Genomic DNA, 27269 nt, shown 5'->3' on the forward strand with positions numbered 1-27269 from the left:
ACTTAACGCCCTGAAAATTCCCTATTTCTCCTTCAAGAGTCAGCTCTCACTTCACCTCCCCTGAAAAATCATCTGCCTGCATTCCTCTGTGTTTAGCCCTGTTATAGACCTACGGATTTTGTCTCTCCCTTGACACTGAGGGCTCTTGATTCACCATAATGCCCTCAGTACCCAGCATAATATCTGGGACCTAGTGAGCACTCAGATCTTGGGTGCTTTGTGTATATGAGAGGCGGCAAATTAATGAATAAGTAAATAAATATGAATAGCTATTTTATGGTGACAACTATAGAACTCTCTGGAAGTAAGTCCTGACATATAGTAGAAACTCAAGAGATATTTTCTAAATTTGTAGTTTTGAGAATTTTAAGTCTGGATGCTACAAATCATATGAGCCTGGTGGTCAATGGCATTCTTTTTTTTTAGGTTTTCCTTTTTCTAGAAATGAAAACTGCTCATTTCAGTCTCCGGCAATAAAAAGCTCTGTTTTGAGGTTGTTGCATGTCTCTTAAACTAAACAAAAATCAAACATGGAAGATCAATGAAACTAATTAAATTGTGGGTCCTCAGCAGAAGTAAGGGAGAGAATTACCTGTATTTTCTTATTTAAACCATACAAATACCCTCAGAGGATTGTAATATAATCCCCACTTATCTGATGAATACACTGAAGATCAAAGTAAACTAGTTTCCCCCAAAGGAAAAAGGAAGGAATGGACCTAGATGTGGCCCCAGAGCTTTCTCTTCTCCTGCAGATTCTGAAAGGGGTGAATACATACTCAGGGCCTGGTAAGTGCTCAGAAATGCTGGCCACTGCTATGATGAAGGTGGTGGGAAAAGAAGGTATATTAATAATTCTTTTCTGCTTATAAGAGTAACGTGCTCTTCATAGAAAATTAAGGTAATATTGACAAGTAGGAAGAAAATAACTAAGAATTCAGGCACTCAAAGACATCCACTGCCAACAAGTTAATGAATGCCGCTAGAAATTAAGCTCCACGGGGCAAGAATTTTTATCTGTTTTGTTAACTGCCATATTTCAAAAGCCAAGAATCATGCCAGGGCCATATAGTAAGAGCTCAATAAGAACCTGCTCAGTGAATGGATGGAGAGCTTCTGAGTCATCTTCATAGGTGCATAAATGTGTGTGCATATGACTAGAAGACATTGACAAACTGAGTTTATATTCTACAGATAGGTTTTTATCTTATTGTTCAGAAAGGGAATTTCCTTTTTATATAAAAAATGGATAGCTTCATGGAGGAGTCCTCCTCACGGGGGCGTTCCTTAGTTTGGTGGGCTCAGAGGGGGCTCTCTAGGGTCTCCTGCAGCCTAGGAGAGCGTAGTCCATTATTACTTGTTCCCAAGTGGGAAGGAGAGCTCTAGACCTTGATTTCCTCACCTGCAGAATAAAGTAGGGCTACATGCTCTCTAGGATTTCCTTCCAGGATGTGGGATTTATATAATGAGACAGTCCTTCATGTATGACATTTCATGTTTTCTTTGCAGATGCTCTTAATAGTATTGAGAATTCCATTTATAGAACTGCCTTCAAATTACGATCAGTGCAAACCCTGTGCCAGTGTAAGTACAGGCTCTCTTGAAATACTTGAAGTAACCTGACCCTGATGTGTAATGTAAAATTCACAGAGAGCCAAAAACTTCCCCCATGTGAGTGACTGCCTGATCCAGAAAGTTGGACCTATCTGTGTGTTTACCCCACTTGTAACAGAGAAGATGGAGTGGGGAAGATACACCTGTGTGCTCAGCCCACATGCAGCTTTGCTGACTGACAATAGATAGTAATTCATGGATGAGGATTTTAATTCTTTAAAACAAATTTTCTTTCTCGGTTTCTGGAAATTTTTTTTTTTTTTTTTTTTTGGTTTCCTTCTCGGGATACCAATATTGACGCAAAATAAAATTACAAAATAAGTTAGTTTAATCTAATTTGTAGATTCAAATATAGACATTTCTAAATTCCTTCTACCCCTTAAGGCTTGCATTTTTAAGTTGTACCCCCATCTTTCTCTGAACATGAAAAGTAAATTCAGATGAATAATCCTCAGGCCATAAAGTTTAAAAATCTCTTGAAATTTTTCTGAGAACTGTTCTTTTACATTAAATTTTATCTGATTGAATGCCATGGTTTCTATTTCTATACTGTTATAGGCAAAATAAGGTAAAATATAGTAAAAATGTTTATCCTGTAAAAAGCCTCCAAAATGAAATGACTTGGGTCCTGGCTGTGAAAAACATCAGGCATTCAGTGTATCTAAAGTTATTGATTTCTAATAAATTTTATATTGCATGTAAAAAAATCACTTCATGTAAAATGATTTATGACATTTATTACAGCAGACCTAAATGAAATTGTCATATATATATATGACATTTCTCCTAAAGATTGAAATTTTTTATATTTTACCTTCTGCCTAATAAGTTAGATAGACCAGTGATTTTCAAATTATGTTCCACAAAGTGGACATGGGTGTGAAGTAGGGCAAGAAAGGCTTAGCGAAATGGGAAAAGGAAGTATAGGTAAGTTGGAAAAACCCAAAGACTATCTCATCTGTCATAATAACTCTGTTTTTCTCTATCTTCAATACTGCACTTTTGTAAAAGGGTCCTTAGAAGAAGGGAATCTTGGCTTAAAAAAGTTTTTTTTTTTAATCACTGATTAGACAAGTCACATACTATTCTAGAAATCAACAAAGGCAGAATATGCTCATTAAAAATTTACCCTCAGTTATGCTATTTTCCTGGAGAGTGTCTCATATTAAAGAAAGTTAGCAGCCAATGTTTATATGAGCCTCCATCATTAATGCCTGGTTGTGTACCAATAGTATAATTTGAGGATGTACCTTTTTGAACTCTTTATTACACACAGCATCAGAAACAGTGAATATAAATAACATTCATGGGAAATAGTAACAGTACACAAAATCAGAAGTTGAAACGTTCTACCTGTAAAAGATAGCCAAACACTGGAAAACAAAAAAACTCCCAAACACCAAGATAAAGCATATCGTGAGCTCCAGGCAGCAGGCTCTGGAGAGCTGGAGAGCGTCCCTGCACAAATCTCGTGGTGAGATGAATGGACACCACTATTATCTGTTTTGCTGTAATACAGAACTCTCAGCAGAAGACACAGCATCCTGTGTACAGCGCGCCAGGCAGAGGTGATAGGTTTTGCGATTGAATAACGATAAGAGTTTGCAGCCTCCACCACCCGCAGCCAGGTTTTTATTAAAGTCACATCCCCAAATCTACCCCTCACTTCCTTAGCCTCTCCCTTGAAAAGCTGTATCAGAGAACAAATAAAAAATTTTATTATACTTGCTAGATTTGTTATCTGTGAGCTTGATTTACGAAGTAGACAGAAGCGCAGAGTTTTATCACTGCACAGGCTGAAGCATTTTAAATGCCAGCAGCTCTTGGTGCCACTGACATCCCCATCTCTCAGATGGCACAAGTGGGTGTTTATTCATTTTGTCTGTCATCCTCCATCTGCAAGAAACCACAGGGTTAGTTCTATTTCATTCTTCCTTATATTCATTGCCTTGTAACATTTTTAGGAGAAGGTGATAAAAAATATGTAAGAAATAAACCATTATTTTCCGTAAGCAACTTTGGTTTTATTAGGTGCCTTCCTGGATAATAATACTGAGGAGACCAAGATCAAAAATGTAAATATTACTAAGGCAAGGGTGAGACCTAAAGAATCTAATTCAGCAACTGCTCTTTTATAAAGATCAGTTTTTTAAGTAAGGTTTTTTAAGTAAGGGTTTTTTTTAAGTAAGGCATTTGCATTTTAACACACAATATTCCTTCTCAAGCTAGGCTATGGATAGGAAAAAGTGATATTTGAATGTGAAAGGTGAATTTTCTTGATCTACTTGATAAAGGGTATAAAATTTTTTCCCTTCTTTTCACCACGGTGTCCTAACTTCCTTGGAAAGCTATTTTCATGTTTTTCACTTTTTTCCCTTTTAATTTCCTTTCATAAAGCCACATCCTAGAGGTTATACTGGGAATAATGTTTTAGCTATGCTTTACTAACAATTGCACTTTTCTGAAATCAAATCAACTGTCAGAATAGGAATGCCTGAATTACACAAGGGAGATGTATTCAAATAGTGATCATATGTAGTTCCCTTATAGCTGCCATAAAAAACAGTCTTAATTAGAGACTAGGTGATGTTTACTTTTTTGAAGCCTTTTGTTCTGATCAGAGATGATGCAGTGTTTCCTTTGCTTCCTGCAGTGGACTTGATTGACAGTTCTCTGATTCAGCACGTCCTGCTACATCAGAGTCTCTGGGAGGCAAGAGAAAGCACCCTCTCTGTGCAGCAGCTTTTTCAGGCTCTGCAGGAGCTGTTTCAGAGAGTCAGGGTGGAAAAACCAGGACAAGTGCACCCCAGAGCTTCGGAACTCACTCTGAGCCTTCTCACGACGATGTATGACAGGTGAGGGCGAGGAGACCACGCTGTGACCTCACAGGGTGTATTTAGTTGCTTCTGGTCATTAACCATATGGGGTTGCCTAATGTTTGCTCAAGGTTTGATATCTAAGAAGGCTTCTTTGCTTGCTTGTTTGTTTTCCTCAAATGTATTACTCATTCAGGAGGAGAACAAAAAAGTACATGCTTATCAGCCGCACTAATATAAATGACTCATGGACAGCAAAAAGGGGGAAAATCCACATGTTTGTGCAAACTCATTTCCACTCTAAAGAAGCATACACGCCTTTTGCTAGGGCAATTATGCATCTATATATATCAAAAATTGCACTTTTCTCTTCAGTCCCCAGTGGTTTATTTCTTTGTTTATTTCTTTATAACCAATTATCAGTTTCTGTTAGTGGGATAAGGCGGAATAACCTGTGCATAAATGGCTAATCTTTTGTCTCAGTCGGTCTGGGCTGCTACGCAAAAATACCATCGACTGGGTGACTTAAAACAACAAATATTTATTTCTCACAGTTCTGGAGGCTGGGAAGTCCAAGGTCAAGGCGCTTGCAGACAAGTGGGTCTGGTGCAAATCCACTTTCGGGTACACAGAGGGCAGGCTGTGTCCTTCTGGCTGTGTCCTCACATGTTGGAATGGTCAAGGGACCTCTCTGGGGTGTCTTTTAGTAACAGCAATCCCATTTATGAGAGTTTCACCTGTGTGACCTAATCATCTCCCCAAATCCCACCTCTAAATACTCTCACTTTGGGGGCTAGGATTGCAACATATGACTTGGAGAGGGGAGGTACGTAAACATTCAATCTGTGGCACCCATAAAACAGTTTATACCCTGTCAAAGGCTTATTTATGTGTGCTTTAGACTCAGCGGGGGCATGTGTGTGTGTGTGTGTGTGTGTGTGTGTGTGTGTGTGTGTGTGTGTGTGTCTGAACTCCAGTTTATCATTTTTTTGCCCCACTTCAGTTGTGTTTATCTTATGTGGTCTTAACCGGGGAGGCTTCATCCTGTAGAATGGACTTTTTAAAAAATTCAGAGTGAATATAAAATACTTGGAAATTGCAGAAAATAATAAAGCAGAATAAATATCACCCCAAAGCCTGCATCCCAGAGGCTTTAACCTCTTGATGGGTTTAACCATTTGGCAAATTCCTTACTAGTTTATTATTTATTTTTTTGTTCGTGATTTCAGTCTCCTTAAGCATTAAAATTTTGGCTGTCCTTTCTAGTACCAATGCCTGCTTCTCACAGTCCTCCTGCGTTTGATATAATGTTTTGCAGGTTTGGAATCTGCACAGCCAGTGGGCAAGTGTGATGAGGCTCTAAGTGAGGGCTTGAGAACGGGTGGATTTTTTTTTTTAATGTGAAGATTTGCTCTTTCTGCCTGCCTTTTGGTCCTTGTCTCCATTATTTGGTCTCCCAGCATGTGAGCCCTAAAGGAAGTGAGACTGCCTGGTCTAGGAAGACAGGGCACACCTCTGGGTCCCCAGCGCCTAGGACAGTGCTTAGTACAGAGGAAGCACCCAATAAACATTTGTTGAACACATGAATGGATGAATAAATGAAGGGTGAAATATTTTCATTCAATTCTTAGTCCTGTCAAATTCTAGATATGGGAAAACAGACCATGAAAATCAAAAACTCATAACTCAGCGTCAGAAATGTCCATTCAGGGACTTCCCTGGCAGTCCAGTGCTTCCACTGCAGGAGGCAAGGGTTGATCCTTGATCGGGGAACGATGATCCCACATGCCTCCAAAAAAAAAGAGAAAGAGAAAAAAAATGTCCGTTCATAGTCATGGTTTTTATAAACCACTTCACCAAGAATAACCCCACCTTTCCCATTCTTGTCTCTGTGTTTTGTTGCCATGCAGAACGGGAACGGGTTTTCTCAAGCTTGCACCTGCAGCCGCTGCCCTGATTGCCCTCTCAGGGGACAGTCCTCTTACAAAATACAGAGGTAACATATGCGGGAGTTTTGAGCATCTGAAGTGCAGTGACTGCCAAATCTCTCCACCATGTTATCTTCTTCACTCACTCCTGTGTCCCCACCACACGGCTCTGGTCCAGTGTGTACTTGGCAAGGCTTAGAATTTTTCAAGATGTTGAAACCCTCTATGCTTCCTAACTGTTCATAATGTGGTTATCCTTGATATTTATTTGTATGGGGATTATTCAGACCCCAGTAGTTATTATTCCTTTAAAGACAGACTCTGCTCACATTGCCATTTACAAGCCTTGTGGTCTCCGTCATCGATGTGCTGAATTATCAAAAAGTTGAAATGTGAATGGATCTTCATTAGTTATCAAATTGTGTAGTTTGGGAAGCCTTCAAAATAGCAAGCAAATAATCAAGAATTACAACTTTCCCCTTTATACACACAAATAAACTGTTTAGAATTCAAAGCACATATTCTTCGAAGGTCTATGGCAAGCATTCAATTGAAAGATTTCCTCCCCACCTTGTGTGTCTAGCTCTTTTTCAGCTGTATGCAGAAAATAACAGGGGAGGTTATGATTCTGGGGCACGCATGACTCGGAGGATTTTGAGAAATCTACTAACAGATCTACAGCAGGTAAATCTCTAATACTTAAGAATTCTAAATTTATTCCAGTTATGTTAGTCACATTTATTACTAAAGGATCTGATTTTTTATGGTGTCAATTCTACCTTAATATAGTTCTTCATGCAACCTCTCTCCTCTCTAGCCACTGGTATTATCTCAGTGTAGGCTGATCTATTGCAATTGCATCCTAACTGGTTTGCCCGACTCTAGCCTCCCCTCTCTCCAACTCTTCCTCCACACAGCAGCCAGTAACTCTTCCAAAATGTAAATATAAATGCCTGAAATTCTTCGTTGGCCATATTCTGTCATAGAATAAAACCTAAGCTCCTTAGCGTAACGAGCAAAGCTTTCATGATTTAACTCAATCCTTCTCTTTTCAAAAAGAGGTAAAATCATGATACTTATACAAGTATAAAATGAACATGTATTCAAAATTTTATTTAATGTATTAATTAAAAGAGGGCTCCAGTAAGATGTCACAACTAGTTGAAAGAAATAAGGCAAAGAACAGGCAAACTGATAGATTAAGAATGTTACAATGAATTTGCAGGTGGACCCAAGACTGACTTTGGGGGAAAGGGGAGGATTGTCCCTCAACTAGGACAGAATTTATTTGCATGTCTATAGATAATGATTATTCGCCTTGTGATCAGTTGTCTACAAGTGAACGTTAATCTCTACAAAATTATAAAATAGCCTAGTTGAGGACAATGATGTACATCTCTATAGGTTCAGATAATCCCCATTGAAAAGATATCCAGTATTTTTTTTTTTTTTTTTGGCTGTGTTGGGTCTTCGTTGCTGCCCTTGGGCTTTTCTCACTGTGGCGAGTGGGAGCTACTCTTTGTGGCAGTACACGAGCTTTTCATTGCGGTGGCTTCTCTTGTTGCAGAGCACAGGCTCTAGGTCTGTGGGCTTCAGTAGTTGCGGTGCATGGGCTCAGTAATGGTGGCTCGAGGGTTTAGTTGCTCCACGGCATGTGGGATCTTCCCGGACCAGGGATCAAACCCGTGTCCTCAGCACTGGCAGGTGATTCTCAACCACTGAGCCACAAGGCAAGTCCTATCCAGTGGTTTCTTTTGCGTATTCCACAGTGTTTAATTTTTCCTTACACTCCTTCCACCCTTGTCTCTCCTGCACATCAAAATCCTTACTGTACCTGACATGCGCCAAGTTCTCCACGCCGGGCTTGTGCAGGTGCATTTGTCTGCAACACCACTGCTTCTCCTTTCACTCCACAAATACTGTTTGTCTTTCAAGATCACTCAAATATTAGTCACCTCCTCACTGAAAGCTTCTTTAACTCCCTGTACATAACTTTGTTATAACACTCGTCTAATTTTGCTGCGATTATGTCCTAGATATATGCTTTTCTCGCTAGGCTGCTTCTCAAGGGCAAGGATTATATCTTATTTATCTTAATGTCTTCAATGGCTTGAAAAGTGCTTGATACTAAGGCCTTCAACAGTGCTTAATGAAAACATAGATGAAATGCAATCCTGAATATTCAAATGGTTAATTTTCATCATTTCCTATGCTTTAAGAATGTGCAAGTGTAGTGTTGTTTTTATCTATACTAGGCAAGGGAATTTAACCTCCTTAAAGTAAAAATATTTCTTAAATGTTAAAATGATGTAAAATGATGTAACCAAGCAAGGTCTTCTGCAAATACATTAAGTAGGCTCTGGATTTTCCTGTGTATAAGTGGTTGCTGTCCCTCTGTATCTTTTACCCCTATTATGAGGCGGTCTCTATTCTTCAAGTCCCCGTAAAATCCCCAGAGTAGGTTTCCTGCACTGTGAAGCCATAGTAATTTTCTGTTAATTTTTCCCCTGGTCTGGACTGTAGGGGAGGAAATATTTCTTTTTCCCTTACCCATCTTAAGTTCTATGACTAGGGTCCTGTAAATTAGACTGATGAAAGACAGAATTAACGAGAAAAACAAACCACAGTTTATCAATGTGTATGGTGCACATTCAGAACCAAGGATTCTGAACTGGGGATAATTATGGTAGGGGTGGGAGGTGGGTAAGGAGAAAGATGATCAGACAGGGGACATGGTTTAGAAAAACCTATCCAAAATTACCTTCGCTTTGATTTGGTCTTAATGTTAATAGCTTATGTTCATAATTAGTATTTAATTTATTCTGTACATTCCAAATAATACTTAAGATGTTCATGTTTCTTATGTGTGGCAATAATTTTTTTTTAACTTCTAAATATCAGATGTAGTTACTTAAGGGCTGTTCTGATGGTTGCAGCAGCACATTGATCCCATCACCAGTTTTCTGCTGACTTCAGGTGTGTCTCAAGGAGCTACTACTCCCCAAATCTCCACATTTTTGGATTCAAGCTGGGAGCAGCCAACGAAAATCTGGGAAAATCTGTCCATCCATTTATGCAATCACACTTAGACAGAAGTGGTGAGGTGGATGTGATGAAAAAAGACGGATAAAGGGGCATTTTCCTTCAGCTGAAATCCTGTGCTGCTTCCTCACTACTACAGCTGCCCCTAGGCTGGCTCCCCATCCAAGAGGCCCTAAAAATCTGCCCTTGTTTCAGACTCAGCTGAGGTCAACGAGCTGCTGAAGTGGCAGCTCCTGCAGTGCTGTCTCCCCCTCATGCATTAGTAGGCTCCTGAAAAAGTTGTTAGGAAGGCGGAAATTTGCATAGCTAATTATCATCCCATTGACTGCCATTAAGAACATGGAGAGGAGTTCCCATAGAAAATTCCAGGCCCCACTGTGTGATTCCCAAGCCCTCCCCCCAAAATCCTAATTATCATTTCAAGTGGTGTTCTGCCTGTACCATCCAACCACAGTGCATCCTTCCTTAGAACACCTGCAAATTAGCCAAATGGGCAATTAATCCACAAAATCTTTGTGCGCACACTTAAGAGCCAAAAATGTAGGTTAAAACCCACTACAGAAGTGAATTTTCTTTTGACTCGTGTCGGAATCACAGAACTGGCAAGAGGATCCACTTTCCTTATTTTGCAAATGAGGCTAAACGCCTTTCTCGGGGTTCAAGGATGCCATCCAAATAAGTGGTCCAGTTAGTTCATCAGCACTCACAGGCCAAAATATGGGTAATGAGTTATTTTCTCCAGACGAAAGCTTAAAAACACATAGTACTTAGTTCAGCTGGTGATGGGGTTACTATCAATGTAAAGTACAAGCCATCTTGTCACCATTACGCAAATGTTTGTTGACTCCTGCCTGGCTAATTGTCAGCAAAGTGGTTCTAAGTGACACTTTCCTGATTAGAAGAATGTTTATTCGAGTTGATGGACTCAGCAGGAGGGTCTTTGAAATTACTTCTGAGCTTGGGGGCAATGCCTGCTGACAGTCTGTGCTGTAGAAGACATCAGATGTGAAATTGGGACCCGTGACCAAATGGGCATAAATGGAGGTGACAGGTACATGTATCGGTGCATATAGATAATGTCAGGGCCAAGTCCCTGGCCATGTCGGCGGTCACAAGGGGTTCTTAGTGTTTTAGTTAAACTCCTTAATGTGACTGATTGAAAGATGGAAACCATTGAGTGAGGTAGTATAAATCAAGCCATTGGAATACACGTCAGGTCTCAGCATGGCAAAGCTTTGGGGAAACCCCTCAACAGAGCAAGGAGTCTTGGAATGAAACCTTAATTCTGCAGCTACCTTGCATTTGTTTGCTTGTTTGTTTTACCTTGAGCAAAATATCAGCTCTCAATTACTCCTTGCTTTAAACGAGGATGATGACTGCCCTGCCTCAGAAATTGGCATTTGTTAAAATGAGGTGATGTGAAAGTGTTTGAAAAGGTTTTCCTTAAAACTGCCCTGAACTTGAACACAGTGTCATTGTCATATGTAATTCATAGGTGAACAAGGGCAAAGAAAGGTTAACTATTTGACTGGGGTCGTAAGATGAGAAACAGTGAAAGCCCTCCCTGTACTGCCCCTATTGCCAGACTTTCTCCTCACTCTCCTCCTCCTCCCAGCCCACTTCCTCCCGCTCGTTCCTTCACCCTCTCTGTTCATACACTGCACAAAACCCACACAGGTCCCATTTGCCTGCATTGAGACAGCTCCTCCCGTCTCAGACCCCAAACTTGTGACTCCATGGCTGTGAGCATCACCGCTCAGGCGTGACGGGTGACCACCTGCTTCTCCATTTCTTAATCACTGACATGGGGTTTCTTGCCTCTCGTAGATCCCGACTGTCGTGGGGGAAGGTCGCGCTCTGTGCTCTGTGGAGAGTGCTACACGCAGCTGTTTCCAAGGGGTGAGTGCCATGCACACGTCCTTGGGAGCTGGGGGGAGACACAGCCACATTTAAATTGCAGACCTACTACTCCCCACCGCATTGCAGACAAGCTACCTTAGGAGGTAGACTTGCCCCGACTTTGCACGTGGTAAACTACTTCAGCAGAGCTGACAGAAACAGAGCCAGAAGAGAAGGTGAAAATACATTTTCATCTCTACAAGAGACCAAAGCGTGCCTAGAAACACATCTGAGTGTGCCATTGTTTCTCAGGTGCTGAGCTCAGCCATTAAAGAAGAGAAATTCCTATCCTGGTTACAGTCTGAGCCTCCCATCCTCCTGTGGGTCCCAACCTGCTACCGGCTGTCAGCCACTGAAATGGTCACTCACCCTGTTCGGTGTAGAATCTGCAGGAACTTCCCCATCACAGGACTGAGGTACGGTCATTCATCACTATTACACGGACCGTCACTCTCCAAATGGGTCTAGACTTGGAGCTGCGTCTCTCCAGATTCTTTTCGTGGTCTTTCTCACACGTGTAGAACTCAGTTGATTTGGGGGGAGGGAGGGGGGGTCAGTAATTTCCTGTATGAGTGATCCTGCTTATAATAAATTTTATTTTACCTTCTATAATTAACGGAATATTAAGTTCTATTGACACATACTCTGACCACGAGATATTTTTATTCCTTAAGGGGAAAATTTTTTGTCTTTTGTTACCAAAAACCCCTTTTAAATACTTTGGAGCCAACCATAATAACAATAACAATAGTTTACATTTTTTTGTTTGCTTTTTAAAAATTTTATTGAAGTATAGTTGATTCACTCTATTGTGTTAACTTCTGCTGTACAGCAAACTGGTTTGGTTATACATATATGTATTCTTTTTCATATTTTCTCCATTATGGTTTATCACAGGATATTGAATATAGTTCCCTGTGCTCCACAGTAGACCTTGTTACATGTGTTACATATTGAACAAGTGTTAGGTTGTGTGGTTCACATGGTTCATTTCATGTGAAGCTTCTTATTACTGTATCGAAGGTGATGTCATTATGCCAAATTTGCAGCGAAGCTAAATAACTTAAGCTTAAGCTCACATGGTGAGCAAGTGGCAGAGGCTGCAGAAGGAATCCAGTCGCTGCTTTGCAACTGTGGTGCTCTGCTGCCTCCTTGTGCAGACAGCGGAGAACATTCCTTGCACCCAAAGGCTTTGTGGGAGAAGCTCATACCAGAGCTTCTCTCAGCCTCCAGGAAAAGGAAGCTTTGAAAGCTAGGTTTGGACATAGGAGATTCAGATCTTTCCACAGCTTTGAGGATGACAGTCAAAATCCCATCTTGGTGTTGAAGGTCTCCTGTAAATAAAACAACAAAGAAGTGAAATTTGAGTTATTATTTAAATAAATAAATATAAAGTAAAAGTAAAAAAAAATAAAGATACGTGAGCAACGTAAATACCATCAACAGATGAATGGATAAAGATTTTGTATGTATATATATACAACATATATTGTTACAATGCAATATATGTTGCATAAACATATATATACATATATATACACAATGCAATACTACACAGCAATTTTTTTAAAAATTACCATTTTCATGGGCATGGATGAACCTGGAGGGTGTTATACTTAGTGAAATGAGTCAGACAGAGAAAGACAATTACTGTATGATATCACTGATACGTGGAATCTATAAAATAAAACAAGCTAGTAAATACAATGAAAAACATGCAGACTCGCAGATGCAGAGAATAAACTAGTGGTTACCAGTGAGGAGAGGGAAGGGTGGGAGAGTGACTGAGGTACAAACTTCTATGTACACAGTAAACAAGCTTCAAGGATACACTGTACAGCACAGAGAATATAGTCCACATTTTCTAATAACTATAAGTTGTTTATAATATATAAACATTTTGAATGTTGTATACCCAAAACTAATATTGTGAATCAACTATAACTCAATAAAAATTAAAAAAAAAAAAGACCAGATGGGGAGGAAGCCTGCAGTTGTGGGCCAGTCAGGCGGCCACCATCACCTTGGTGCGTGAACACAGGTGTAACAGGGCTGGAGATGTGGTTGGGTTGAAGAGCTGGGGCAACTTGGGGGCTCAAAACAGGTAAAAGAAAAGGGGGGGGGTGCCCAGGAGGGGCAGGAGGAGTGATATAAAATAGGTCAGCTGAGTCCACTAAAATACTGGAAATCAGGTTTTAATTTTGCTGAGAAAATGAATTGAATTTGTCAAGATTCTGAGGATACAGTGAAACTTCACTTATGACAAACTCTATGCAAATAACTCATATTGAAACAATAAAACACACAAATGGCCCTAACTGTTGGAAACAAGTCAAACCAAAGAAATCTCCATAGTACAATGAAAAATACACTTTTTTTATTGGACAGTGGGCAAACAGGAACATGATTTTCCATGTTATATGTGTATCATAATCATTTACTCAATAAACAAGAATTATTTAAGCAGTTACTGTGTGTCCTGCAATGGGTCAAGTACAGAATTCACTTTGCAATTACGTAAAATACAACTTTTACATTGAAATATTTTTTCAAAATCATTATGTAGATCATAAAGCATGTATTATTATTTTTATTTTATAAAGGAGTCTCAAAGAATTTGAATGACTTGTTCAGGTCACTCAAAAAAAAAAAAAATAGCAAAGACAGAGGACTAGAAGTGCCATGCTTTAAATTTTAGATTACACCCCTATCTATTAAGACTGAGATTAAGCTTCCTCTTAGAAATGCCTCTGTGTGATCGATCCTTCCTCCTAGAAATCTAAGGCAATGTACAGTTCTCATATATGCCGACAGCTGGGTAACCCGGGCATCGCCATTAACCTCTAGACCTCAGTTTCTTTGTAAGCAAGAGAAGGAGGAGTGGGTCAGATGATGACAGGCTTCTTTTAGCTGTAACTTTCTGAGTCTATTATAAATTGCTTGAATGTATTACAGTTCTAACCTTAAACCTGTGTTTTTGGCTCTCAGAAAACTCCAGCAACAGCCTCAAGGCTTTTAGTTTCCGTGAGATTCATAAACGTATTTTAGAGCAGAAGTGTTTGCAGATCTGGAGGTAGCAGGAAGAGGGCAAAGACCTGAGCTCCTAAACTAAGAGAAGCTACAAAGACCAGAGATTGTTCATATGCCAAGCATTCAATTTTAGCAGAATGTGTCACGTGTATGCTCTGTGATAGCCATGTAAGTTAGAGATGAGATTAGGGGAAAAAACTTGGTTCACTATGAGTAAAGGCATCAACAACAGACCAATCCCATTATCCACACTGCACACCTTCTCATGCACCTGTCGATAGTTTGAGAGCATGGAGGAACTAAGCCACGGGTAGGGTCAGCATATTGTCCTAACGAGTCCATTGCAACCATATGGTAATGCTAAATAAAGCAACCAGTATGGGTGGCTCATCAAATCATCTTTACAAAAAATATGTTATGTTATACACTTCATGTCACCCCAATTATGCATGTTGAATAATTTTCAAAGCTTTGTGAAAATTTTGCAAGGCCAAGAGGGCAGGATTTACTAGCCTCGTTTTCCTCATTGAAGAAACTAAGTCATTCATTTAGCTTCACTCAACAAATGTTCATTTGTCCATTGAAAACCTACCATACACCAGGTATCTTCAAAACAGTGAGCTTAAGTTTCCATTTCAAGGTCACCTATTAATAGTGGTATGTGACTCAAACTCAGGTCTTCTGCCTTGGTGGTCTATTACAGGTTTTAAAATAGCTGGCTCTCCATTCAGATGGTATCCCTGGGCGCAAAGCCTAGTTCTACCACTTGCTACGTAGTTGTGTACCTTTGTGCAATTGCTTAAACTCTCTTTGAATCAGTTTCTTCAAAGGAGGATAATAATAAGACTGCCTTGCCTTAAAGCACTTTCATGGGGATTAACTATGTCAACACAAGTCCACTGCCAGCTGCATAATAAAGGCTCAAAAATGTTTGCTACTATGATAGCCCTTCCACACTTTTTGTTAATATCCTACCCTGGGACTAGGTGTCGGGGACAGCAGTGAACAAGGGCCATGGGAACTGGCCTCATGCCACTTGCATTCTCCGGCGCTGCCTTCCAGCGACTTTGGTCAGAAGCCCTTCTGCCATCTGGCCTCAGGAACATTCCAAGTGTTTATTCCTCCGTTCTCCAGACTTGCCTGCAGGTCTGCTAGACCTGACAAGCCTTAAGCCCTTCTTCTTCACCCCAGTCTGCATTACCATGCTCCTCCTTTTCTTTCTCCCTGGGATTTCCTCCACGTTAATCTCTCACCCAGCATTCTATGCCCAGCACGAGTCTCACCTCTTCCATAAAAACGTATGAGACCGTGCCAGCCCCCGGGATCTCCCCCTCTCTCTCCTGCAGCATGTATCTTCCACGCCTCTCACACGGCGCTTCCTCACATGGTGCCTAATTTTGCTAGTTAGTACCTCAAGCTTCCATATCATGTCTTTGGAGCAAGACGTGAAATTGGAAGAGCATAGGCATCTTGTCATAGTTTCCTTTTTGTAACTTTGAAGACAGGTTGAAAACTCAGATGCTTTTGGGGGCAAGGCAAGTAGGACTGATGAGGGCAGAAGGCTGGGGAGAGGCTGTCTTAAAGGTGAAGCTGCCACCTTGCCCTCGCCCACTGCTGCCACTGTGAAGGAACGACTTTATGCCGCATGCACCGAAGTTGAAGAAGGGAGTTAAAACATCAGGGAAGAAAAGTATAGATCTCTGATGTTGCACAGACAAACAATATGATCCCATACATCCTTAAAAGTTATTAATTCATGACTGTGAGGTCTCACCAGCCCTCCCCAATATCACAGCGTTTTCCCTGAGTGCCAAAAGACACCCTTCCCTACCGGAGTGTCTCAATATTTCCTCCTCTCCTGCTGACCTCAGGAGATTTAAGGTTGTAACTGCTCATAATGGGAAGTCTGCAACACTTACGTGTTAAGAAACTTGGGTGTGGTGGTCACTCAGTCTTGGCTGGTGAGGCACTCCTGCTCTTTCACTTTATTCTTCTGACATACAGATTTCTGATAAATGACATGTTTATTTTACTTTTTAATTTTTTTGTTTATTTACTATTTTGGCTGCTTTGGGTCTTCGTTGCTGGGTGCGGGCTTTCTCCAGTTGTGGTGAGCCAGGGCTGTTCTTCGTTGTGGTGCACAGGCTTCTCATTGCGGTGGCTTCTCTTGCTGCAGAGCACAGGTTCTGGGTGCACGGGCTTCAATAGTTGTGGCACGCTGCCTCAGTAGTTGTGGCATATAGGCCTAGTTGCTCCGCGGCATGGGGGATCTTCCTGGACCAAGGATAGAACCCATGTCCCCTGAATTGGCAGGTGGATTCTTAACCACTGCACCACCAGGGAAGTCCTGATGCATTTATTTTAGATTCTTTATCATGGTTTTATTTTCCCCAACACCACGCAGGAATGCAGGTCCAATATCATCATATCCCACACATTTTCAAGAGAAGCTAGAATTCAAACTTTTTGGAAATCTCCCAGTTTTCTTAAGTTGGCAATTAAATTCAAATTATTTGAATGCATTGTGCAGCTACACAAATGTGGCTGCAGACTTGAGTCTGTCCTGAGGGTTGTAGCACACAGTACCCTGCATGTAAAAGGTGCTTCGTATTTTTGGGGAGGGGGGAGGATGAATCAAGCCTCTATGCTATAGTTTGTTAATAAAACGATATCAGTTTAATGCCACATTATAAAAATACCAACCAACAAAAGACTTCCTTGAGTAAATAAACCACGAGTCATTTAGTATCCCTATAAAGTTTGGGAGAATCTTTATCCTCACTTGATAGCATAGACACCTCCTGTATATTTTAGGATGCTCATTCTCCATCTGAATAATGTTTTCTTTGCTCACCTACTAGTAGTGATGTAAGTCACACTTCCATTTTAATTGGCAGATACCGCTGTCTGAAGTGTCTCAACTTTGACATCTGCCAGGTGTGTTTCTTATCTGGTCTTCAGAGCAAGTCCCACCAGAAGTCTCATCCTGTGATTGAGAACTGTATTCAGGTAACATCTAATGCAATGTACCAAACTATTCATGAATCTTATCAGTGAAAGCTACAGCGATTTTAAAACTTTCCCTCCAGGAAAAACATAGATTCTGCTCCTTTCATAATATTTAAGACTAAGGAAGTGGCAAACTCAACCTTAAATATCTCTCAATGTACATGTACTGTCTTTACACTGTAGATTTTAATAACACCTTTTGGTGATAAGAAAAGGCCAGAGTCCAGTCTGAAGCCATTGACCCCGTACTGTGTACTAGAAAATATCTGAGGAGCAAGAGGGGAGAGGCATTGGAAGTGAACACAGATTAAAAAGAAAAAGGTCTGGTTTGGTAAAAATGACGCAACAAGGCCTCTAGTTGCTAGTACATTTCAGGAGAAGTTTTTTGTTTTTGGTTTCTTAATGTCCTTTCCTGAGTGCTGTGCTAAAATTCAAGTGTTTCCTCCTTAGGAAAAACAGAAAAGAAAGGCTACTATCAGTTTTGACTGGAAGAGTATGAAACTAAGACTTCATAGCTGATTTTCTAATTTTATTTAAGAAAACTGTAAATACTTAGGAAGAGAATTCAGCTCTTGCTAACAAGAAAGAGAAATGGGATACTTTTAAATCAGAGAGCACTTAAATTTTTCCAAAAAGAACACCCTCTTTTAATCACCAAGTAGGAATCAGTTTCTCCGGGCAGATGGCCTCACCCTCAAATTCCACAATCATGAAAGATGTTGACTAATTACCTTTACTGAGGACAGTGTTCCCTCATCATCTCTTTACCATGAATGGTCCACAAAAGTCAAGTGCCTCAGTCTTGCCAAATAATTATCAGTGGATGTTGCTTTACTAAATTTTGTTAACTCAGCTCCTCAGGTTTATTAGCCTATGATCTTCCCATTTCTAAATGCCTGGGGGAAAAGAGGTGCCTTATCGATGTTAGACTGACACCATGTGGTCATTTTGTTACTACACTTTAGGTTTCAAGGGTTGAACATTTTAAAACATCTCATTCCTTTGTTCCCTTTTGGCTTACATATGGGATCAATGGGTGGGCTTCAGGTGGTCTGTGAATCTACTGAAATTTTATACAAAAGTAAATTTATGGGCATTTTTCTGGAAATAAATTCCCAAAGAATTCCTCCAATTAGCAGCCATATTAGTCTTCTTTCATACCCTCTGCTAGCTTTAGATTTCCACATTCCAGGAGAGGAGTTATTACCGACTTTAGGGGGTATTTAATTTGGAAATGGATATTATATGTATGTGAGTAGAGAGAGAATGTGAAGAAATTCAGGTAGTAAGGAAGTAAGATGATTTTTCTGGGCACGTAAAAGTAAGTGAAATAATTTCAGAAACTTTCATGGTGGCCAAGCCACCCAAGTAAGGAAGAAAGATTGATGTGAAGACTGACCTGACACCCTTAGTACCTTTGGCCGTTCCAGCAGATGTCAGCAAAGGACAATACAAAACTCCTCCTCAGGACCTTCCGAAACAATCTGCTCCAAGGGCGATGTAGGAGGAAAGAAGCTGCGAGAAGGCAGTGGCTGCTGGACCAGGTGAATCCAAGGGATAAGGCCAACCATGCGCAGGCCAGGTGAGTGTCTCGGAGTGATGGTCCTCTGGGCTGGCAGCCCAGAGCTGGGGTGCTGGGTTATGCAGCCAGCACAGGGCCTCTGCAGCAGGGGAGGGGTTAAGATGCTGTTCTCCTCTAGAAACGACCTTTAATTTTAAAGTAGAACAAGAGGCAAAACTACCTTTAAGTGGCCCATCCAGCCATTTAGAGTTCTCCCAACTAAAGACCTCAGACAGACGCAGAATATTTTTAATATTAGAGAATTTGAATAACTTTGACATCTTTTGTTTTTGTTGGCTTACTTTGGAAAGCCTAAGTCAGAATTAATACTTTATTTTTTAAAAAAGGAAAAAGAAAGACACATTCCATCACTCATAGACGAGTGCTATTCTCATTTCAGTGTTACCAGATCAGGAATTATGCTATAGATAAAGTTTTTCATTCTTTTTTTCCATTTACATTAAATGGAGAGCATTTTCTTTGTCATTTGTCTCCAAAATATCATTTCAATAACCTCACTCTCATCCTTATAAGGAAGTACCTTAATTCACAAGCAATCCCTTAACATTTTGGTTATTTTCAAATTTTGCCCTCCACCAACGTTCTGTAGTCAACATCCCTATACGTGCATTTCCCCATATTTTTAATATTTTATTGAGGTAAATTCAGTCAAGTAAAACCATTGCATCAAAAGTTGTGAATTTTGCTTATCTTCAAAATTTAGAATGCCAAACTATGCTCCAGAGGGTTATCTCAAAGGATACCCCAGCACCACTGGTATCTGAGATCACCCATCACATAGCTGAGCACCAGCCTAAAGATGACTTTTTAAAAGTCCCCATGATCTTAACTTTGGAAGTAACTGCTTCTTTATAATTTAAAATTTCAGAAGATAAAGGAAAGAGGTAGTGTTTCCATGGGCTATGATCATCAAACTTTTGGGAGGAAAAATACCAGAATAATTCATTCACTCTTATTTTATCTGCCAGTAGTATAAAAATAGATCACTTTAATGAAATTGGTATTCATTTATTAATTTCTTTTGTAATTCTCTAAACTTTTCTCAGACATATGCCAGCATATTTCCATCTTTATCCCAGATCCTATTTCTGTGGTCATTTTGTCACTTTACACAGTTTGGTGTAACAATATATTTTTTTAAGCTCTTTATTGGAATATAATTGCTTTACACTCTTGTACCAGCTTTTGAGGTACACCAAAGGGAATCAGCTGTATTTATACATATATCTCCACATCCCCTCCCTCCCATGACTCCCTCCCACCCTCCCTGTCCTGGCCCTCTAAGGCATCACCCATCATCGAGTTGATTTCCCTTTGTTATACAGCAACTTCCCACTAGCTATCTGTTTTACAGTTGGTAGTGTATATATGTCTATGCTACTCTCTCACTTCAACCCAGCTTCCCCTTCGCCCCCCGCCCCCCCAACCCCGTGTCCTCCAGTCCATTCTCTGCATCTGCATCTTTATTCTTGCCCTGTCACTGGGTTCATCAGTACTTTTTTTTAGATACCATATATATGAGTTAGCATACAGTATTTGTTTTTCTCTTTCCAGCTTACTTCACTCTGTATGACAGTCTCTAGGTCTATCTACCTCATTACATATAGCTCTATTTCATTCCTTTTTATGGTTGAGTAATATTCCATTGTATATATGTGCCACATCTTCTTTACCCATTCATCTGTTGATGGGCACTTAGGTTGCTTCCATGTCCTGGCTATTGTAAATAGAGCTGCAATGAACATTATGGTACATGTTTCTTTTTGGATTCTGGTTTTCTCTGGGTATGTGCCCAGTAGTGGGATTACTGGATCATATGGTAGTTCTATTTTTAGTTTTTAAGGAACCTCCAAACTGTTTTCCATAGTGGCTGTACCAACTTGCATTCCCACCAACAGTGCAGGAGAGTTCCTAACTTAATACATTTTTACAGCTCTTTAAAAGGAAAATTACATGTTGACTTTGCATTAGATGCTATGTCTTCTACCTGTACCAGATTTACCTAGCATGTAGTTATTAATGTATTTTTTTTAATTGGGGCATGGTTGTTTTACAATGTTGTGTTAGTTTCTACTTACAGCAAAGTGAAGTTCCCTGTACTATATAGCAGGTTCTCATTCAATGTATTCTTAGAATTAGGGAATTTGAATATCATCTTGATGTATATCTTTAATATAGTACAAATAATTTAAATTTAAAAATAAAAACAAAGATGTCAGGTGCCAATTCATCTGTCTTCTTCAAGCCATTTATTTCACCTTACCCTGGCAGAGTAACAGACAATTAGCAGAGTAAACTAGGACAATGAGTCATCTGGATTCACTGAATACTTGAGATTTTGTCTAAATTCCTCCATACTCTTAGTTAGAACACAAACTATGTGCATTTCTTTTGGCCACAGAAGCCTGACTGATCTTTTAAAAAGGTGAAATATGATGGCATGCCTTACCCACTCATTTTCCCCAAACTTCCATGCCTTAAACCCCTCCATTAGCTACCCATTGTTTTTAAGCTAAAAACTAAAAGTTGTAAGATGACTTAGAAAACGTCTGCATATTTGAGCTACCCTGGGAATCTCTCCAGTGTCATCTCCCCACCGACCTCTGTGCTCCAGCCCTGATTTCTCTCTCCTTCCCATGAGACTAAGCCAGATCCCCCCACTCTTAAGACTTAAAGCTTTACTTTAAAGAATTTGTATTCCTAGACCCCCTCTCTGCATGGCTTGACAACTCACCTCCTAAATACTCACAAAAATTCTGCTCAAATATCATCTCATCCTTAACGCCTTTCCTGACCACCCACTGACCATTTTAGCCCCTGTCCCCACTCTGGGGCACTTCCAATCCTCCTCCCTTGCTTTATTTTCCTTCAAAGTACTTCATTAGCATCTGCCGTTCTGTATATTTCACTTTTATTTTTCAATTTTTTTGCTATAATGGAAGCTCCATCAGGGGAGGAAATTTTTATTGTTTCCAGTTGTGTTTTCAGAATCTGTACCAATGTCAGAATATGATAAATGCTCAATAAATGTTTGTTGAATGACTGACGGACCAAATAATAAAATGGGTGGATGTGTGATAGAGGGATTAATGGATCTATCAATAAGGTGGGTCTTTTAGAACGGGGTGTGAAAGTGTCATAATGAGTAATTACCCAGTGTTGGAAGACATTAGTGAAGTTTGAACCTGGTGCAGAGAGACACAGAAGTCTTGTTCTCAGTCAGCTCAGTGTGTGGCCTTGGTGAATGTTTCTAAGACTTGGTTTCTTCACCTGATAATAGGGATAACCTGTCCTTCCTACACCCAGAGTAATATTTGTGGAGATAAGATGAGGAAAGGGAATTGAAAGTCCTATGCAAAGCTAAACGTTCTTTTTTTTTCTTTTTTGATCTTTATTGGAGTATAATAGCTTTACACTGTTGTGCCAGTTTCTGCTGTACAATAAAGCGAATCAGCTGTATTTACATGTATATCCCCATATCCCCTCCCTTTTGAGCCTCCCTCCCACCCTCCCTATCCCACCCCTAGAGGTCATCAGCATCATCAAGTTGATCTCCCTTTGTTAGGCAGCTGCTTCCCACTAGCTATCTATTTTACATTTAGTAGTGTGTAAATTAAACGTTCTTTAAATGTTGGTGTGTTGTATTCTGTTCACCAGAGTACAATTTAGTTGTTCACCAAAGTAAAACTCTACTGTAATAATTTTCACTTTAGCCTAGATACTGATGAGTTCAGAAATTCTGATTAGTGTTTGGTCAAGGTGAAATTAACGGGGAATATTACTATTTCACATTGATAACAGGCAAAATTACATCTTTGCTATCTATTAAGCTGGCACATAAGTACTGACCATCTTCTAAGAGATTTATGGTTGTTGCCAAATGATAATATTGAATTCATTCATTGATTCAGCAAACATTCCTCATCCTAATAAGCCTCCTTCCTTTCGATGTGGATTCCATACAATAGTTTACACTGATATTTTCACTTGCAAAAACATAACTGAAATCCAGGTGCCAGATATCACCACTATTATTAAATATTTTGGGAAGTTCCTACAAATCTAATAAAAAAGAATATAAAAACTGTGAAAAAGAACAGACAAAATTATTTCCACTTGTAGCTAATATGATTGTGAACCCTCAAGACACCCCAAGTAACTCTAGCAAAAACTACTAGAATTAATAGATTTTGAGTGGTGGAAAATAAAATGCATATGCGCAAATAACTTTTCACTGTATCAGCAAAGCCAGCTAGAAATTTTATAAAAATATCATTTATAATACCTGTAAAACTATTTTTAAAAGAAACTAGAAAGAAAATTAACAAAAAAGATACAAAACCCATGTAAAGAAAGCTGTAATATTTCATTGAGTACAGAAAACAAGACCTGAGCGAAAGGGAGAAACATACCAATGTACGCAATTAAAAAATTAACCTTAAAATCGGTACTCACGATGCTTCTTTGGTCATTTGCAGACATGCACAGAGTGGCCAAAAAATTTGAGCTGGCTGATGCACAGCTGCGGTAGAACTGAGTGACACCCTGCCTTCTGGTTTCAGCCCTTATACTATAAACATATGTCCTTTACACAGTCTATTTTATGCCGTATTTTTCACATTTTTGTGTATTTCGTTGGTGATTTCACTGTTGCGAATGGCCTCCAAACATGCTGCTGAAGTTCTGGCTAGCACTCCTAGATGCAAGAAGGCTATATGTCTTAACAAAAAATATGTGTGCGAAGCAAACTTCATTCAGACATGAGTTTCATGGTTCAATGTTAATGAATCAACAGTATACTTTAATGAAGATATCTTTAAACAGAAACACACAAAAAACAAGGTTATATATTGATTGGTTGTTAAAATATTCTGACCAGAGACTTCAAGAGCTTAACTCTGTGTTTCCCACAGAATCCACTGTTCAGTTTTCACTAATTTGTTGCTCACGTGACTTCATAGAGCATAACTAGTGTGAGGAATGAGAATGAACTGCATTGAAATTAAATACGTTTCCAAATAGAATCCCGGTGTTTTCCAAATAGGATAAAATAATTTTGAAGACATGTTGAAAGGATAAATGTACAAGATTTATTTTAAATTTACTTAAAATTGTGAAATTAAAGAATTGTGAGAAGGGATGTTCTTCAACAGACGTTAAAACTTACTCTAGAGCCAGCAGGACTAAATCATACAGTATAAACAGAAATGAGTATGTTGATCTGAGGACAAGAATACAAAATCTGATTATCGATCCAAACATAAATGGGAGCCTAACAGGTGATAAAGGTGGTATTTCAGTTCAATGGAAAAAGATGCATAACTGGCTATTCATCGGAAAGAAAACAAAAGTGGCTCTTGTTTTGCCTCATAAACTAAAATAAATTCCAAATTGATTGAAGTTTAAATGTAAAAATAAAGTAAAAATATTTGAAAAATTTAGGAAACCTCTGGTTGGAGGAGACCTTTCTAAGCAAGCAAAACAAATAAGGAATTATGAAGTAATAGACACACAGATATATGTGACAACATGCAAATATAGACATTTTCTCATGGTAAATGATATTATAAACAAAATCAAAAACAAGTCTCGGACTTAGAAAAATATTTTCACTAAAAGGATAAACTATGCTATAGAAAGTTCCCTACAGATTGAAAGAAAAAACTGAAAAAGAAGAAAAAGGAGAAGGAGAAGAAGAAGAGGAAGAGGAAGAGGAGGAGGAGGAAGAGGAGGGGGACGAGAGGGAGGAGGAGGAAAAAGAGGAGGAGGAAAGGGGGAGGGGAGGGTGAAAAGGGAAGAGGAGAGGGAAACAGAAATAAGGAAGAAGAAAATGAGGAAGAGGAGGGCAAGGGTGAGGAGGAAAATACACCAAATACATAAATAGGCAATCACAGATGAGGAATTCCAAATGGCCATTAAACACGCAAAAATATGCTCATCTTTACGAGTGGTTAGAAAAATGCAAATTAAAGGAACAATGAGATATTATCACTGTCTTTATCAGAATGGCAAAGAGTAAAGGAATAACATCCAGTGCTGGTGAACAAGGAAGAAATTAGATGCTCTTGAAATTTGGTCGAAGTACAAATGGCTATAGACTTTCCAGAAAATAATCTGAAAAATAATTCATTCAATGAATCTTTAGCAGATACTCTTCCAGGCACTTGGAATATATCAGGGAACAAAAGAGATGAAGAGCTCACGAGGCTTTCATTCTATTCGGTAAAACTAGACAGTTAAAAATAGGCATATACATGAATTATAATAATATATTAGAAGTTAAAAGTACTAAAGCAAAAGAAAAAAAAAGGAGAGCCAGATAAGAGAGAGCAAGACTTAGAGGGAGAGTTGGTAACAAGTTTAAATTGGGTGGTCTTAGTGGTCCTCAGTAAGAGGTGACATTTGAACAAAGCCTTGAAGGAGGTGAGGGAGTGAATCTTATAGGTACCTGAGAAAGCATACTGCTAACTAAGACAGCCAGCTTAAAGTGGGAGTGTGCCTGGCAGCTCCAAAGACCAGCAAGGAGGCCAGTGTGGCTCAATGGACTGAAGGAGGAAATATTGAAAATGGCCTAAAGGGGGCAGCGTAGAAGCAAGGCTATATAAATATTTACCTAAATTCTTCCCTAATATTTCTATTTTGAATTTTAATTTAAATGTTCAACCCATTTGAAATTTATTTTAACACAGGTGTAGTTTTACTTTCTTTTAGATGGATAGCCAATTTATCTTTTTCCACTTAAATAAGATGCCAACTTTATCACATATCAGGTTTCCTTACATACTTGAATCAATAAAATGTATACTCTCTTCCTTAGATCTAGAGGTCAGTTCTTACCCTTATACTAGGTATATGGTCATAGTGTTGCTATATTAAGTAGAAGGATAAAGTTGCTATTATCAGAAATGGGGGAGGCCGTAGATGGAGCAGCTTTGTAGGGGAAGATCAGGAGTTGTTAACACTGGGATGTCTCTTGGGCATCCACATGGAGATGTCAAGTAGGCAGTTTTCTGTTTGTGTGTGGAATTTGGGAGAAAGTCTATTGGAGATGAAATTCGGGAATTTTTAACATATACAGTTTTTAAAGCCATGGGATTGTATGAGATCACCAAATAGGCGGAAGAGATATAGATGAAGAAAAGAGGAAAACTGAGAACTGAACCCTGGGATACTCCACATGACACAGATGGGGAGAAGGTGAGAAACCAGCAAAGGAGGCTGAGAAAGAGTGATGGATTAGGTAGGTAGGAGAGAAACCAAGAATGAGGGATCCTGGAAGACAGGTAAAGAAGTGTTTCAAGGAGGTGGGTGTGGTCTACGGTGTCAAACGCTGCTGCCAGCTCAAGTAAGAACTGACCTTTGGATTTAGCACTGAGGAACTCATTGATGACCTCAAAAAGAGTATTGTAGGACAGCAGTTGTAGAAACAAGTCAGACTGGAAGTAGTTTAAGAGAGAAAGGGAGTTGAGGAATTCAAGATACCAAGCAAGAAAGTTCTTTCCAGGATTTTTTTTTTTTACTGTAGAGGGAGCAGAGATAGTGCAGGTAGTAGAGTGTCTGAAGTTGTTATGTTGGAGGTTCCTTAAAAAACTAGAAATAGAACTACCATATGATCCAGTCATCCCACTACTGGGCATATACCCAGAGAAAACCAGAATCCAAAAAGAAACATGTACCATAATGTTCACTGCAGCACTATTTACAATAGCCAGGACATGGAAGCAACCTAAGTGCCCATCAACAGATGAATGGATAAAGAAGATGTGGCACATATACACAATGGAATATTACTCAGCCATAAAAAGGAATGAAATAGAGCTATATGTAATGAGGTGGATAGACCTAGAGACTGTCATACAGAGCGAAGTAAGGCAGAAAGAGAAAACAAATACCGTATGCTAACTCATATATATGGAATCTAAAAATATAGTACTGATGAACCCAGTGACAGGGCAAGAATAAAGATGCAGATGCAGAGAATGGACTGGAGGACACGGAGTTGGGGGCGAAGGGGAAGCTGGGACGAAGTGAGAGAGTAACATAGACATACACCAACTGTTAAACAGATAGCTAGTGGGAAGTTGCTGTATAACAAAGGGAGATCAACTCGATGATGGGTGATGCCTTAGAGGGCCGGGACAGGGAGGCGGGGAGGGAGTCGTGGGAGGGAGGGAATATGGAGATATATGTATAAATACAGCTGATTCACTTTGGTGTACCTCAAAACCTGGTACAAGAGTGTAAAGCAATTACATTCCAACAAAGAGCTTTAAAAAAATGTTATGATGGGGAAAATAACGGCTTGTTAGTATACTGAAGGGGATGAGTTTGTAGCAGGAAAACTTGATG

At 39.5% G+C, this 27269-nt stretch overlaps 1 protein-coding gene across 1 annotated transcript in view; it reads left to right on the top strand.

Moving 5' to 3' along the window:
* The first annotated feature begins 713 nt into the window (after positions 1 to 713).
* Positions 714 to 27269, top strand: part of DYTN (dystrotelin) — a 45979-nt gene continuing 19423 nt past the window's right edge. Inside the window, exons 1-9 of the mRNA XM_057746504.1 lie at positions 714 to 789; positions 1510 to 1584; positions 4268 to 4469; positions 6341 to 6426; positions 6942 to 7042; positions 11228 to 11299; positions 11552 to 11715; positions 17227 to 17338; positions 18772 to 18920. Of these exons, the coding sequence (XP_057602487.1) occupies positions 714 to 789; positions 1510 to 1584; positions 4268 to 4469; positions 6341 to 6426; positions 6942 to 7042; positions 11228 to 11299; positions 11552 to 11715; positions 17227 to 17338; positions 18772 to 18920 (1037 nt within the window). The remainder of the gene's footprint in view (positions 790 to 1509; positions 1585 to 4267; positions 4470 to 6340; positions 6427 to 6941; positions 7043 to 11227; positions 11300 to 11551; positions 11716 to 17226; positions 17339 to 18771; positions 18921 to 27269) is intronic.

Source organism: Hippopotamus amphibius, chromosome 8 (assembly GCF_030028045.1).
Source record: "Hippopotamus amphibius kiboko isolate mHipAmp2 chromosome 8, mHipAmp2.hap2, whole genome shotgun sequence".
Lineage (NCBI taxonomy): Eukaryota > Metazoa > Chordata > Mammalia > Artiodactyla > Hippopotamidae > Hippopotamus > Hippopotamus amphibius.